At 28.1% G+C, this 17,577-nt stretch overlaps 1 protein-coding gene across 1 annotated transcript in view; it reads left to right on the top strand.

The window, feature by feature from the left end:
- LOC105363194 (probable cationic amino acid transporter) overlaps positions 1–17,577 on the top strand; it is a 70,472-nt gene that overhangs the window by 32,249 nt on the left and 20,646 nt on the right. The window contains exons 3-4 of the mRNA XM_011500816.1: positions 3,525–3,678; positions 5,750–5,980. Of these exons, the coding sequence (XP_011499118.1) occupies positions 3,525–3,678; positions 5,750–5,980 (385 nt within the window). The remainder of the gene's footprint in view (positions 1–3,524; positions 3,679–5,749; positions 5,981–17,577) is intronic.

Below are 17,577 nucleotides of genomic sequence, written 5' to 3'. Positions count from 1 at the left end.
ATTTTTTAAAAATATAAAGAGAAATATTTTTGTTTTTAATGGATATACTTAATTTAATGTAAACCTGTTGATAAATGCGCAGCATAATAGACCACAAGTATATCCATCACGAACTATGGATGCTCATAATTCAATAATGGTATAACACACACTAACACACACACACACACACACACACACACACACACATATATATAAATTTTTTAAAATAAAAATATTCTTAAATTATCGAATATTGTCATTTATATTATTTACAAATTGATCATTATGTTTATTTTATAACATGTTGTGCACAATTTTTTCATCTTGCGCTCTTGTATAATAGACAAGGAGTTCAGGTATTTTGCAATTTCATGCTAAATACTGATGATTTAGATCATCATAAATTCTAATAATCAAATTATACATATATTTCATAATATTTGATCATTACATAAATATATATTATATTTGTTCTAACGCGATGATTTTTTTATATTTTATTTATCTAAAATACAAACCGAAACTAGTATATTCTTAGCGCTTACAAAAGCATTTTATATAAGTCTGAAGTAATGACGTACGGCTGTGATAAAGTTTTCGAATTGATATTACATGTTGTAGACGAGTAAATGGTCAGCAAATTGCAGGATATGAAATTTTTGCTTTGACATAAGTATTTGGTAGTAAATAAGTAAATATACTTTGTGAGATGTTATTAACTTAAAAAAAAAAAAAAAAAAAAAAAAAAAAAAACAAACCGAGGCCATAAGTTTTCCATCTCTTTGCTCGTTCATTAGACATTCGGTAAATAAAAAAGAAAAAGTAGAAGAAGAAAAACATGTAGCAAATGAGATCGCAGCCACTTCCTGGAAAATATTCTCCACGTTGTGAAGGTGTGAAGAAAATTGTTATATGATTTTTTTCATAATGAATTCTGGTCATGAAACTCTTAAAGCGAATCGCAATTGGCCGAGCACGAGTAAATATTTTATTTGAGCTCTGGTAATTCTGTATTTTCTGAAACTTACATATATCTCTCAAACGATATACTTTGCCTATTCAAAAGTTCCATTACAAGATCACTTATTTCTCTAATGTTTAGAGGCATCATAAGCTGATAATGCTAACTTAGTCGTCTTTTTACTCAACTTAGTTCTCAACTTATTTTTACCTCCATTTATCCTCTCCCTCGGCCTCCTATCAGTGCAGTTTCCTAACTAACATTATTATTATTGTTTGTTAGATTTCTGATTACTTCTCTCCGGTATTTTCCGTAGATTCGTAATGCATTTACGATTTGTCACGTCTAGACATAATGCAAAATGTGTTTCGGTAGGAATTTTTAAATTTATTATAAATGAAAGCTGATTTATACTCCGTTGATGTTTGATTGAAGAAATAAAATTGAAAAAGCACTTAGAGGGAATGGAAAAGTCCGATCGTTTATAATAGTATTTATAAAATTCATTTTAATTTTTTTAATTTACTTCTCTCAATGCCTGATTTATGCTGACATTACATCTTCATTATAAGTTGTTAATAAGACAGTTTTAATTTAATCAATATTTATTTTATTAATCATTAGGCGAAAAATTTATCAATATATTCTACATTATCGTAAATTGCCTTGAAATTTTTGTATTTCAGAAGAATAATTATACACGAGGGAGGTGAGGGTAATTTGAGTAACTACGTAGTGAACCTTAATACCGTGGCACGAGGTAGAAAGTAGTTCATCTTGTCTATCTTGATCGTCACTTCCTGTATCTAATCAAGTGAAAAAGTCAAATAGTGGCTTTGATTTCGTTAAAATAACGAATTGCACAAATAGTGCGTGAATTAGCAATATATTTCTATTATTATACGATGAAAATGAAAGAATATAATTTATTTTTAGATAATTAATTCTACAGTGACAAAATAAGGTTTGAAAAGTTTCAAAATTGAATTAATACTATTCTTACTTAATTTTAAATACCATAAAGTTCAGCTCTGTATATTTCAAAACTAATAGCTCGACTTATAGAAAGTTTTATAGAATTACATTTCCTAAACTGTCAATTCATCTATTAGGAATGTATTGTAAGTGCTAATATAATGAAATGCACGATATTTACTAGAATTGGTGGAGTTCTAGTTGGCATTCATTATTTAACAGGTGCCTTGCTCGCGGGTACCTTGAACTAAGTGCTCCATTACCTCTTTTCACTTCCGGTTCTGATAAGCCCCGATCCAGCATCTGATGTTTCTTATCACTATGTTTCTTTCCTTCAAGATTCCATTTAACTGCATATGTGCATTTGAAGTGACACCTGCTGGGGCCATCGTTAATCAAATTCTAATTAAACAATCATAATGAATGCAGCTCGGCAATTTCACGTTTTATTTATTAAATTAAAGTATACATAATATACTCGATTCTGCCACAATTTTAGGTTATATTATCATATTAATATTTTAAATTTAAAAATCAAATCTTTTTCTCAAACAAATTCTTCATTTGATTTTGAGAATTTGAGAACTCTAGTATGTTATAGAAGAAATTCTGTGTGAAAAAGCTGTATCTCTTAACCTAATTTTCTTTCAGAAAAAATGGTTCTCTACATTCGTTAAAAGTGTACATTTTCCGTCGAGTAATTCTTTAGAGATTTTCTAATAATACATAAAAGTTGTTTTATGAAGTTTATATTTATATATATATATATTTTTTTTTGTTTCTGGTTGAATTTAAAGAACTCTATGTAAATTGATAGACTCGCCAACTGTAATAGGAAACGTTCATTAAAGAATTAAAAACAGTGTTTGGAAATAGTATTGAAAGAAAAAAATTATAACAATAATATTAGCTACCATAGAGTGCGGAAATTTAATAAAAAAAAAAAACGGTGATGTTAATTATGTTATAGATGTTTTGAATATGTTTATATGTATGTATATGGAAGTAAATAGAATGAACCATTTACCAATTTATATCTGCTTATAAATATGGATTCTATAGCATAAAATAAAATTATTTCAATTTATACATACAATTATAAGATTATACAATTATTTTCTGCATATATTATATATTATAATAAAATTACATTTTTAAAATGATGATAAATAGAAATAAAAATAAAACAAAAAAACAAAAAATCATTTTTAAACGCAAAATAACATAGGCTTATTATTAATTTATAATAGATTCTTTGGCATATATTATTTAACAATTTTCACTAGGTATTTATAATTCGTTGCTTCAAAGATTACTTCAATATCAAGATTATAAATTTTGGATACTAGGTGAAAAAAAAAGAAATAAGAAAAAAGAAAAAAGAAAAACAAAAAAAAAAAAAAAGAAAAAATATACTTTTTCGGAAATTTCTTTGCCTAAATATGACATGGATATAAGGTTTTCGGTAGATGCTTCCGTTAGTAGAAATTAAGGCTAACTCCCATGATATTACAACTAAGTCGGGATATTGACAATGACAACGATCTTGTAGCCTACATTTAAAAATAATATATATCTATATATGTATATGTATTTGTCGTTGCAGAAGTGCCTGACGACTCTGGACCTGACGTCCCTTGGTGTGGGATCATGCGTTGGGACAGGGATGTACCTTGTCGCAGGGATGGTGGCGCGGAGCGTCGCAGGGCCCGGCGTCGTCATCTCCTTCATAATAGCAGCGGTTGCATCCATTCTTTCCGGTGAGTATGGAATACACAGTTTAAATATCCGGCTAGAATGTTAATTCAAATGCGGGCATTTGTGTCCTGACATATGTGCCCACGGCGACCTTACTCGATTAATTATTGAAATTGCAAGAATATTCATAAATACTAGGCAAATTAACAGCGAGTTCGTGAATTTCTTTGTGTATATGCAAATTCTACCGATGAGTTCGATTAAAACACGATTTGGGACACGATTAATCGAATTGATACACTAGGAGAAAGATAATAGGGGTGAAGGAAATTCGGCGCTGAAAAAAAATTGCCGGAATATTTTTTAATATTTGGGATAATATCATTAATATATTGCGAGGGAAAATACTTTTAATTTGATATAAAGGGATTGAATACTTTGTATTCGAGAACATTAGTTATAAATGTTGTATATAAAATAAGAAGACTCTGTTGAACATGAAATTGATAAAGATTTTATAAATCCTTAGGAGATTGTAATTTATATGGAGGGAATAAAATTTATACTCGTTAAATGTTTTTTAAAAATTATGCCAAGTCGCATAATAAGCATGTGTTTAATTAAATACGTTAAAAGAAAATTTTACTTTTTATATTGAGCTTACGTATAAAATGAATTTTTAGAAAAAGTGATGAAACGAGTATAACGTGTTTGTAAATAAATTGCTTCGAACAATATTTAACATAATTTCGCCGGCAGATTTTAGGAAATGTGGAAAATTGCATAAGCAGAAAAAAATACTGTAGGCCGTAGCTAATATTGTAAGGATAATTAAATAAATAAATGAAGTTGGATTAGATGTTCCACTAGAATGAGAAATAAAAAAGCATTTAATTAGATATCCGTGGTTGGTTGGAGTGTAGAATGAAAAATCTTTAGGTACACCAATAAGAAAATGAAAAAGATAATATTTTAAGGAGTTCGAGAAACGTCGATACACTGAGTTATTTTGAATATGATATATTATTAACGAAGGAAATAATTTGTCATTATAAGTATTTAATTCTCGACAAAATTTCTTAATTTCCTCTTGTAATAGAAGAGTAAAATAAACTTGTAATCTCGTAAAATATACTTAATTTTTATTCATTACTTATTAATATAAGTTCTTTTAATGTTTATAATAAATTGTATAATGATCCGATGTTATAAAATAAATAATATTCATTTTAATTAATGTAGATTTAATATTTAATATAGATATTAAATATAAATTAGTACATAATATTTGAAGATCAGGATAAAGTGGATTTATTATGTTGACGATGCGATGAACTTTCCAGTTAGCAATACTCTTTAATCATATGCAATTATAAGCATGATTTATTGTACTGCATGTATTAGAGAGAGAGAGAGAGAGAGAGAGAGAGAGAGAGAGAGAGAGAGAGAGAGAGAGAGAGAGAGAGAGAGGGAGGGAGAGAGAGAGAGAGAGAGATAGCAAGATATGTTATTTGGTATTTATAAATGCATAATATCATCAAGATTGATCCAGAAATATTTTAATTGCATTAAATAAGAATAATATAAATTTCATTCCTTAACCCACATTATCATATTAAATAGAATCGATAGATCAAATATAATGAATAATGTATATACTATAGTATAATTAGTCATAAAATTATTATTGAATTCGGCTCGATGTGTTTGCTTAGATTTGTAAAATCTATACTATAATGCAGCAAATAATACTTTTACAGTCGGAATATCGACTACTCATCATCCTTAAATAGAGCGATTCAGTTTTCATTGGCTGAAACGAATGTCTTACAATCAGCGTATTAACGGACACGTTCGCTTTAACTTTTATGTACTTACCGTTTAGTCTTCAAGAATATATTGTGTCACATTGGTATCGCCAAGTACATTTCTGGATTGAAGCGTCTCGACTTTTCTCTATCTGTCTCGATTGTTATGCTATCGTCGATTACGACTGCTAAGCCGATTTAAACGTTAAATTTTAAGTCTCGATTTTATTTCGTGAGAATTCACCGATATAAGTATATTGTATTTAATAAATCGATACAACGTGAGATGATGGGCTAATCGACGCGATCCTTCGAACAATTGCAGGGGCGTGTTACGCCGAATTTGGAGTACGAGTGCCTCACACGTCGGGCAGCGCATACATGTACAGTTACGTGACGGTAGGCGAATTAATAGCATTTATAATTGGATGGAATATGGTGCTGGAGTACCTCATAGGTACGAGTGCGTGTGCCTGTGCTCTTAGCGCCTGCCTCGACGCCCTGGCGAACGGAGCCGTTTCCGGGGCCATTGGTGATACGTTCGGCACCATTTTTGGTGAGTTATTTCAATTATTTACTATTTTCTATTTCTCCAGAGTGTAGCCGTCAAGTGAACAATCGTCAAGGGCATACGGCTTGTGTTGCATTATGATAGCAAAATCATCACAATGATAGCAAAAAAAAAATGATAAACAAAAAACAAAAACACTGAGATTTCATATGCACATAAATCATAAAGATGTAAAATTTTATAGATACGAATTTGTGTCAAAGGCATTAACACTAATTTTAGCTACTAAATCTCTATTGAAGAAGTAACGTATAGCAGATAAAGGAATAATCTACACGGCAGCATTTCAAATTTATGTACTCGAAATACATTCAAATACTATTCGAAATTTATTATCATTCTATACATTAGAAAAATGGTACGTACCTGATTAATAAAATATGATTTATTCGAAAGTCACAAAATTGCTTTATTTTAGTATATTATGCGAAAAATTAAGACAAAATTTTTGTAAAACTATGATTGCAATAAATATTAGCTCACTTATATGTATGTATAATGGTGAAAAACATTTGAGAGGTCAGATATTTCGATAAATATTCCTAGATCAAGGATATACACAAAATTAAAATTTCTCTATTAAATGTATTTTGATTAATTTTTTTCTTTAATATATTCCCACTTATTGCTAGGTAATTCATTATAAAAATTAATTTGTAACCTATTTCTCAATTGTAACGACTTTTTTCTTTTTTTTTTCTTTTCTTTTTTAATTATAATTTACTTAATTATATTTCTTAATAGAGAATTTGAATTATTTACCAAAGTACTAAGAAATTCAATTTATTTGTATTATAGTTAGAATATTTAAATGTAAATTATTAGCTTTATGCCCAGAATATTTAAATAGTTTTTAAATTATATTAATCTACCGAGCTTACGAAAAATCTTGAAAGATAAAAGCAGAATCTTAAAAAAAAAAAGAAGCAATCTTTACGAATAAAAATTTCATTTCTTCATGACACGAAATTTAAAAGCTTTTCTCCTACAATTATTAATCATTCAAATAATGATAGTATTTTACCAGTAATTATAATAAGCTTATAAGTAGAAAAAATAAAATATTTTAAAAATTTATCTATTATTGTATACGTTATCGATACTTTTCGTACAAAATATATTCTTTTTCTATGTAAAAGATTTTTCTATTACAAGTCGTACAAATATATAGACGATAAACTTCCAACTAAAATTACTACGCGAAAACGCTACAGCATAAATTACACTAATTGTACATGAAAATGTCTTATACATGTTTTAAAGTGTTAAAGATTTCAAACAAATGAAAGGAAATATCCATTTAGAATTTAAGGATGAAAGCGGAAGATGTAAATTTTTATATTTTTAAATATAACTTTTAAGCATAGCACTACATTTTAAATATTAAAACAGCTATTTTATACCTTAATTTATATTTCATACTGTTTTATACTTTTTACCTTATTTTAACTATATATTTTGAACTATTTAATACTATTTTACACTTAAATAACAATAAAGTAAATAAATAATTATTTCTTTTACTACCTTATTGTCATCGTATGCGAATAGTTTATGTAGTTGAGTTTTTTACTCAGTAATAATTATATCTTTTATCTTTTTAATTTATATATATATATATATATATATATAGCATAAATAGGAATTTATGTATAATTTTTACTTTTAATATTCCCAGATATTTTATTTTAATCTATGATTTATTAAATACAAATTTAACAATATTATGTACATAAAATTGTTGAAATGTTGCAATTTAAATGCATATCACATTTAAATTTACCGTTATGACAAATTCTAATTTACTGCGTACAAATTTCATAATAGAAATTAGTATCAAATATTGTCGTATAATATTTGTAGTTGTATTATTTATTAAGAAAAAAGTCAGAAAATTAAATATGCTATTCCAAATATTTAAATTGAATAAATTAAAGGAAAATATCTTATAAAGCTAATACTAAGAAAACATACGGCGTTTACTCTAAACTGAAATGATTTATAATCTACCGGAAGCCATTTTTTCAAAAAAATGTATATAAATAAGACATTTGACAGTATATTTCAAAATTTTTATATCAAGTTAATGAAGATTTATGATCGCGAAAATGATTTTATAATTGAAAATAAAATTTATAATTCATATATTAGAATTTTTTATTTTTAATTCCTTTATGTTTTGTATTGAAATATATAAATATCTTTGATGTCTAAACAAATAAGCAAATAGTTGATGAATAATAACATAGACATTCTATACATTTCTTCGAAAAATTCTTTTTCTTATTTATTTTCTAATTAATTATTCTTATATCGTTTTTCGACAAAATGTCAGATTTGTATATTACTGTCCCCGTTAACTTATTTAATTTGTTATAAATTTGTAGGAGAAACTAATGTGAAATATCAAACTTTAAACAATTTTTTTTTTTTTTTTTTTTTGACAGCGATATTTATTAAAATTTTAGTCCTTTCAATTTTAAAATCTATTTATAGTGATAATTATGAAAATGGATATTCATAATACGAATTTTAAACTATGAATATACAATGCTACAGCGAACAAATATATTGTCTAAACCTTCCAATTCCATTCCATTATAAACAATAAGTAAAGTATAAGCACATTTTAATTAGTTTATGCAGTTTACGTACGAGTTTAACTCAAATCCTTAGGATACTTTTTTACGATACAGCTACACGACTAGAAAAGATATTTAGATATTCCATAAGAATCAATCGAGTAAGGAAGCTTGACAATGAAATAGATGAAAAAATTTATATACCTTAGTTAACCGATGTGCTTGGAACGATTTTGATTTAGTAGTTTTGTATTAATTTCATCTTTTTTTTCTTCTTCTAAGTAATATTCTATAGGCTTCATCCGATATTATTATTATGTATTTTTAAAAATTATACCTCGATCAAATTTTATATTATACTACTAAACAATAACGTTTTTGAAATTGTTTGTTGTTTTTTGAAAAAAATTTAACTACAGTCTTTTTATTTCAAATGTGTATATCTTAATATATTAAAGTTTAAATATGAATGATATAACATTTTGCTACATATAATTAATTTCAGTATTTTATTATGTAGAGCAGCTTTTATTGGTCAAGATAAATTAATGTTATCGACTCAATAAATTATCTAGCATTTTCAACTAAAATTATTATTATACCGCGTCTAATTTTACATTTCTACAATTTCAATTTAACATTTAAATATCGAAGTACCATCAATTTAAAATATTCACTTTTTTTTCTTTTAACTTAATAAAAAAATATCTCTTTTATTTGTCTTCTGTAACGTTAATATAATTCGCTTGAGCAGCAGATTGAAATAAACATTATTACGGTTTATTTTGCTGAATAATTATCACATTTCCGTATTCGTATTTACATTTACAACCTGAGATCGATTTTTAACTTTTTGGTGTAATACTCATCACTATATAATTTATTTATTTCCACTCTCTATAATATAAAACTCTAACATCAATCTTATCTGTTCAAATGGCGTACATACGATTTAAAATGTATTAATTACTGAAATTTTTTTTCACAAGTTTCTCGATATATATAGTGTATGGAGAAAATACAATCTTACGAATGTACAATTATCATAATTATTTACAGATGAGTTTAATTTAGATTATCCACCTATCCGTTATCCCCTTAAACACCTACAAATTTACAAAATATTTATATTCTTGATGCTCTCGATAAAATGAAGACTCTTTATGTTTTATCTAAATAAAAAATTTTAAGTACGTTTTTGGGGGAATTACTTTTGTTTATTAAAAAGTTTCAAATTACTTATTAAATTCTAAGAATAACTTCTCTATGAGATATGTATTTCTAAGCTTTTTATATTAAAAATTTGTTCATAATACCTGAAATCGTATATATTCACATATATACATTAAAAGCTTTCCTACCATTTATAAATATTCGAGATTACATTTTTAAAAAGTAGTTCAACAGCATATAAATTTTTATTTAATTTAAAAGTTATAGTCTACTTTAAGCTTTTAATATTTTATACAAAAATTATGAAAATCTGTCTCATACATCAAAATTCCTGGTATTATTGTTATCGTGTTTGCCAGTAATACTGGATTATACATTTTTTATACTCGATCTTTTCTATTACCAAATATTTTTTTATAAATAATTAATTTTTCTATTTTTGGCGGTAATTTGGATTTTGTTTTTTCTTTTTAACGATTAATACGATAATAAGACGATTACACTTTATCGCTTTATTTTTGATACAACGAGCTTATTTTATCTCGTAAAATTGTTCTAAAATTTAGATTGTACTTAATATTTATGGCTATTCTATGGTTTTACGATGTTGTTTAAAATGCTTGTGTCGATTGATTTTTATCAAAATCTCTTTGTCTAATTATCAATCTTTTTCACAATTAAGAAATATTTAAACATGTTTATTTTTATTTATATATCCCACCTAGATCGTTTATATTGAACAATTAATATTTTATTTTATCAGTTTTTACATTCATTTTTTATCCGGATTATTTTAATTATGTATATTGACTTAAATCAATTTTATAATTATAATATTCTGGTTTAAAGCGACGTATGATTAATAAGCAATACGAACGCGAGATCCCATATTAGTATAAATATAACTATTTAAGTATCGAATTCCATTGGTTTTTCATGAAATGTGGACCAATGTATTCCGTACCGAAGATTTTAATATTTGATTTTTTGTTTTGTTTACACTTTTTGCGAAAAAAGTTGATTAGATTTATAGCATAGACTTTTGAATTTATAGCTTTGGCTCTTAGAATTTTATGAAAGTTCGAGTTTCTCGAAAATTACACGCGATGTAGCTTGTACTATAGTTCGATTCTCGCGCTCTGCGACATTATTTTACTCCACTATATACGACTTTCCGGACTTTTATAGTCTGACAATTTATATCATGTTGTGGTATACAATTTTCTGTTTTACATTACGACTATAAATTTTCTTTAGATTTATATTAAATTGACCTCTAATTCAGTTTTTATTTCAAAATTATCAACTTTTTCATATACTATCATCGCTTATTATATAAATAAAATTAATGTTTCTTTAAAAGATGAATAAGAATCCTTAAATATAACACATTATCATTTTACAATTAAAAGGATCTACCATCATAGGCTTATATACATCAGAACGTGTAATTCGAGGGAGCTTCAATTCATTCTTAACTTTCATTAAAAACTTATCAGGTGTACCCTTTGTACGACTTTGTACGATGGACAAAGTTGTTATTTCATATATTATTCATATTTAAATATTTATACCGATGTTTGTAACAAAAAAAAAAAAAAAAAATGATCTTACATAACTTATACTTGTGTATTAAAGCAGTAACAGCTCCAATTTACCGCGAACACAATTTTGTTTACAATAACAATATACATCGTTTTTATACAAGCCAATAGCGACAGATGTTTCGCTATTATAATTTTATTATGTACAAGTCTTATCTATCATATTTTGATTTTTTTTTAATTTTCAGCTTCTTTTCTCTATGGTTCCTTGCCAATATGTACACTTATTGCTATTGCTTCGAATTTTTATATTTACCATAATCTTTGATGCTAAACTATTGCGTTATATGATATGAAGCACTAAAATCAATTAGCCAATAATTTTGAGTAATTTGTCGTTTCGTCTCGGTAGGCATTTCTCTACTTTCTAAGAGAGGTATAATAATAAATATTATGCAAGTGCTGTTTTAGTTGCAGTCTTCTCACAAATGAAGTAGGAGAACTTATAATTTCTTTATACATTTATTTATACATTTGCTTATTATATACAGCCAAACGTGCAATAATTAACTTAGAACAATAAAACCCACTAGATGTTATGTGGGGTTGCCGGGCAAGTAAAGGGTGAATGCACTGATTAATAATTAACACATGTCTTTATTATTTCTATTTATTTGAATTGATTTACAAAAGGGTGAATTACAGACGAACTTTATATTTCTTGATAATCTTGTGGTGTTGAAATATATTTACTATGAATGAAGCAGGTTATAATCTATTGAATATTATCGCTAAGAGGTTATCATGATTGTAGTGCTCTGATCGAACACTGCAATGCTATTGTGTTTATCTTAACACGTGTGCAGTTGCCTCTAAATATCGGTCGTAAGAGAGCCTAAATGGAGGTTATGCAAAGCTGTGCGCTATCTGTGGCGGGGACAACTTGTAGTTGGAGGGGTTGAGAAGCCAATGTGGCGTTTATAGCTGGTCTTGTTCAAGAGTATGTCCGGGAAGCTTCCGTAGTTGGACTTTATCCGTCCGTCTTCTACATAAGCCGAGAAATCAAGAATGAGTACTAGCTGTAAGGACTTACTTGCAGTGTATCGTGATTTTCCAGTCTCTCTTCGATGGCTTGTTATTACGTTCCCTTGCAATGTTGCAACCCTTCAGTTCTTCCTTGTCTCCAAGTGAGACCACAAGTGGTCAGGTCCCACGCAATCCAGTCTTGATGAGATCAATTCAACTGTACACTAATTCACAATAGTGGAAAGAACTTATTATTAAAACTCAGCTAGCTAAACGACTCATCTCTCCGGTCCTCCTCCGTGAGAGTTGGTCGTGACTTATCCTTCACTGTAAGAAGTATTTGGAAAGAGTAAGTGAGGGTACATTACGTAGTCCCTTCTTAAAATGATTCACTGATCCCGCTCCACTTGGGATCCCTTCTTCCTTTATTAATTAACCAATCAGTGGTTGATCTTGGGTCGCACAATAGATTATGCACGCCTTCATTTCCACTTCCTTCCGGGCTCAGTTCCGAATTTGCTAATTGGGAAAGTGTCGGAAGGTGGCGAGCCTTTTCCATTGGTCACCTCTCTTTGGTTGCCTCATCCCTCTCTGGGACTTGGCTAGAAGCAGGGTCCGCTTGGGCGTGGTCAATTTTCCAATACGATCGACCAGATGTGGCATAGCCAAGAACAATGCAAGCATTGTCTTAAAGGCCGAGTGCGCACGTATGGTCATTGCATGTTGTTGCACGTACGGGTTTTGGGTTTTAGTAAATGTTTGTACTCAATGCTTTACGCATATCTGATATTCGTTTCGAATCTACTTTGGGGTTCTCCCGGCAGTAAACCCATTAGGTTCTACTGCACTGGGAGTATGAGCACGTTCCGCTAGAGTTTTCCAGATGTTTTATGACACTAGTACAATTAATTATGAGCAGGAAAGTTTTGAAGTCTTAAATACAATTTTCATGACATTACTTGTCAGATATTTTATTGCCTTATTAAACGGAGTCTCTTATTCTCAAACAATACATTTAGTTCGATGTGATTTATTATATTTAAAATTTTGTTCACTTTTAATCCTTTAGATAATATAATTGCCACATTACGTGAGTAGTCTTTTATTTTCTATTTATACTCAATTGAATTTGAATTTGAACTCAGAATTTTGAATATTCTTTACCATCTCCCAATAAGTCATACATTTTATCAAGTGATTGAACTATGACGACAGGAGTGAAAAAATCCAAAATCAATAGAATAAAGAATCGTATCATCGAAACTTTTCAGTTTCATTTACTTGAATGTATAAGCATTCAATTTAATTTCTCCTGTATACTGCATTTAGTTTTGTCATACGTCATGCGTTGCTGTTCATTTAAAAAAGGTAATGCAATATCTTCTTTTCAATTGATATTCTATGATTTTCAATAAATATTCTGGTTGGTTTATTAAATTCTTCAAATTGCTTTACATTTTCTTGACACTTTCCTTTTCCCGTACGTTCTGTTTGAATTCCTTACCTCCGTAAATGTTGAATAGATTATCTCCATTTTCTAGTAAACTGCGAACGGCAAATTGCCATCGGTGTCAATTATCCTTGTCACAAAGTTTCTATGGTTTTCAATTTGCTTTCACACTTTTATTTAATATTATTTTTCATAAATATATTTGCTATTATTAACAATTTCCTAATTTAATATTATAAAAGCATAACATTTTTTTGCTTTAATAATAAATAATACAGCCGTTTAAAAATTGTATATTAATGTAGTTGTAAGTTGATTTATATTTATTTACATTTATATTTAAAATTTATATATAAAAATTGGGATTAATTTCTGTCCAATAGTTTTAGAAATTTGAGTTATAAGATAAAAATCAATTTTCACCGCTCATTTTTTAATTATGTTAATTCTGTATAAAAAAAAAAAAAAAAAAACATAAATTTACAGTTATTGAGAACTACATCTATACAATATTATTCATCAATCTTCTATTGCTGCTTTTTATATTTTTCACTTCATTAATTACGAACTTCGTTGCATGAAGTAATCTATCTGACGTAAATCTATCTTATTTTAAATGAAACTATATCTAATTATCTAAAGCAAATAATTGTATCTGAAATTATTTTAGCAGACATAGACCAAATATCGTTATATTGTTTAACAAGTTTAAGGTTTCAACCGCTTTATATTTTTTTTATAGAATTTAGTCGTTAACAATAATAATAATAATAATAATGTTATTTTTCTGAAAAACTGTGAAAAATAAAATATTATACAATTATACTTGCCTAAAAAGTTCCATATTAATTTAAAAGAATTACATTGAGCTATGGAATGAGAATGGTAGTCATTGATATAAGATTCTTTGAAATAAGATTAGCAAAGAAATAACAATTTCCTATAAAAATAAGCTCACAACTTTTGCAATCGACTTAAATTTACATATAAATATAATTGAAATTATAAATTATAATTGTGAGCGAAATATACACAGTATAATAGTTATTTTATTATTTCAAGTGTAAAATAATATTACGTAAAGTAAAGCGGATTATATTGTTAATTTCGTATAAATTTATATGAAAGTACATTATATGTTTTTTTTTTATTTGTTCTTGTTTGGAAACAGAATGGAGAATGTATGATTGTTTTTTAATTATTAAATTTTTACTTTAATATAACGAATGTCTTACTGGTCATTCGATTAAATTTTATTTTTATTTTTCATATAACAAAAATGTCAATTTAAAACATTTTCATGTAAAAATAAGAATATTTGTATTGAAACGAAGGATGTGTTTATTTTTAAATAAGTTGAATAAACTTGGTATCGATTGCTGTATGTTAGTGATAGCTGAAATCATAATATATATGGATTGATAATTCTTATTTGTGTTTTTATAAGAAATATTAATAAATATATATATTTTTTATATCTTTATAAAAAAAAAAAAAAAAAAAAAAAAAAAAAAAAAAAAAAAAAAAAAAAAAATGGAATAAATAAATCGTATAATAAGAGAAATAATTGAAAGATTTTGAAATTTATAATATGCATCGACAGTATGATAATATTAACTAGAGTCGAAATATTAATTTTGTATCGATATTGAGTAATGTGTAATCAATAATATAAAATAATTATTATAATCGTAGAGCCTTCCAAAAAAAAAAAAAAAAATGTCCCTAAATTTTATATGCTATGTAATGTAAGTATGTAATATATTAAAATGTTTATAAAAATGTCAGCGATTTAGTTAGGAAGAGATCTAAGAAATTTTAATCCTCATGGAGAAAGAAAAGTATAGATGAATTAATAATGGCCTCACGGAAGCTAAGTGCTATTGTCTAAGTTTCAAAGTACAAATTGTTGCATAATACATAATACATGCTTTTTATGTACATAAACACGGGATCGAGAAAGGCACAAGTTAAGCATATTTGTCGCAAAAGTGCATTAAATTTCACAAAGTATTCTGTAATATGGACTCGAACTGTCCTTTTTTTGCAATTAAGTGTAATTGTATACTTCCTTTTTTTCTTCCTCTTAATTTCTCGATAGTCCTTTAATACAAAACAAAAATTCAATAATATTTACGAATAAATTTATTGTACGCATCATTCGACAAGAAACACATTTTTCGACTAACAACGAATATATAAACTAAGTTTTAACAAATCCCTATATATAAATAAACATGAAGCAAAGACTTGGATTTAAAATGTACAAAATTTATCAGATATTCAGTGCTCATCTTATACGTAGGAATTGCATTTCTTCTGATGCAATATGAAAATTAAATAAACTTTTAGAATGATTGCGAACATTACACTTGAATAAAGAATATTGACGATTATTGCAACAGTCGAATAAATAATTTTGTAAACTATTTTCACGATGTTCGTTGTGTGTCCTTCCAATTTCGAATGAAAATTCATGGTAAGAAATGAGTAATAGACAACAAAAAAATATTAGATAGAAATTTTATTTATAAAAATTCTGCCTAAATTTATTTTTACTTTTAAGATAAGGTGTTATTTGTTCCTAATTATTTATTTAAATAATTATACAATAAACATTATAATAACCTTTAATGTCTTTTTTAATATTTTGTTACATTTTTTTTTTTTTTTTTTTTATTTTATTACCAGCCAGTAAGGAGCTGCGAGAACACACAAAATTCTCTGGTTCAAATGTCTCGCTCGACCTCCGCTATGAACAGCTGTGATAGGCCAAGGGCTCGGACGCATTAATACTATATACGTATATTGGGCCTTTATGCGCGACTAATGAATTTTCATTGATCCGCCGAGCATTTCCCAGCCGTCAACGAAAACAAGAACCTTCCCTGTACAGCCAATACACTAAAGAGAAACGAGCACTCGCGTGTTTACGCTCATCCTTTTTCCGTGTTTGCTCCTTCAAGGGGTGGCGACGAGGGACGGGATGGAAGACGGCATCGAGGGGTAACTAAGGGGCGCTTGCGCGGATGAGTCCAAGCCGCTCTGGCACCTGTGGACCTCATCGATCCCTTATTCGAAGCTCGAGCGCACGACAGTGACATTTTCCCCCCCCCCCCTCCCCAACCCCTCACCATCCCCGTCCTCCTTCCCACCCCACCCAGTTCCACAATAACGTGGCTACTTGCAACGGACCACGTCGTATCACTACGTCGTCGGCACTACCCCGAATCCCACTCTACACTGCTCAGTCCACACGCACACTTTCTTAGGCCGACAGACTATAGGTCGTAATGCCTCTGCCATTCAATTTTCTTCTTGTCCCATCTTTTCATTTCCATTCATTCCCAATGGATTTTCCAAGTCTTTCCAAGTTTTTTCTCGCTTCGTCGATGCAACAATTTAGCCCAATACAGAACTGAGAACCGAAGGATAAGAAAGTTTATTATTGCTACGCGATCCTTCAATACGTAAACCCGTGCATATCGATTAAGAATTTAAGAGCTCATCATCTTTTTTCATTTAACAGAGTACTAGATTTTTCTTATTGAATTTGGCGCTCGCACGCTCTTATTTACATTTACTTTCTTCTATTCAAAGATAAAAGTTTACTCGATGACGATAAGTTCATTAGATCACTTTTTTTTTTTACTCAAAAAAATTCAACGCGCCGTTTATTAACTTCATAATCAAAAACAAGTGAAAATTGATGGTAGGATTTTTATCTTTCATTCCCATTTCACGAATAAAATTCTGTTAAAAGCATTGCGTATAAAAGATACATTAAACTTTGATTCCTACTATTTC

This window comes from Ceratosolen solmsi, unplaced genomic scaffold (genome assembly GCF_000503995.2).
Source record: "Ceratosolen solmsi marchali unplaced genomic scaffold, CerSol_1.0 scaffold27, whole genome shotgun sequence".
In the NCBI taxonomy this organism is placed as follows: Eukaryota; Metazoa; Arthropoda; class Insecta; order Hymenoptera; family Agaonidae; genus Ceratosolen; species Ceratosolen solmsi.
This window is presented reverse-complemented; position numbering and strand designations above follow the sequence as displayed.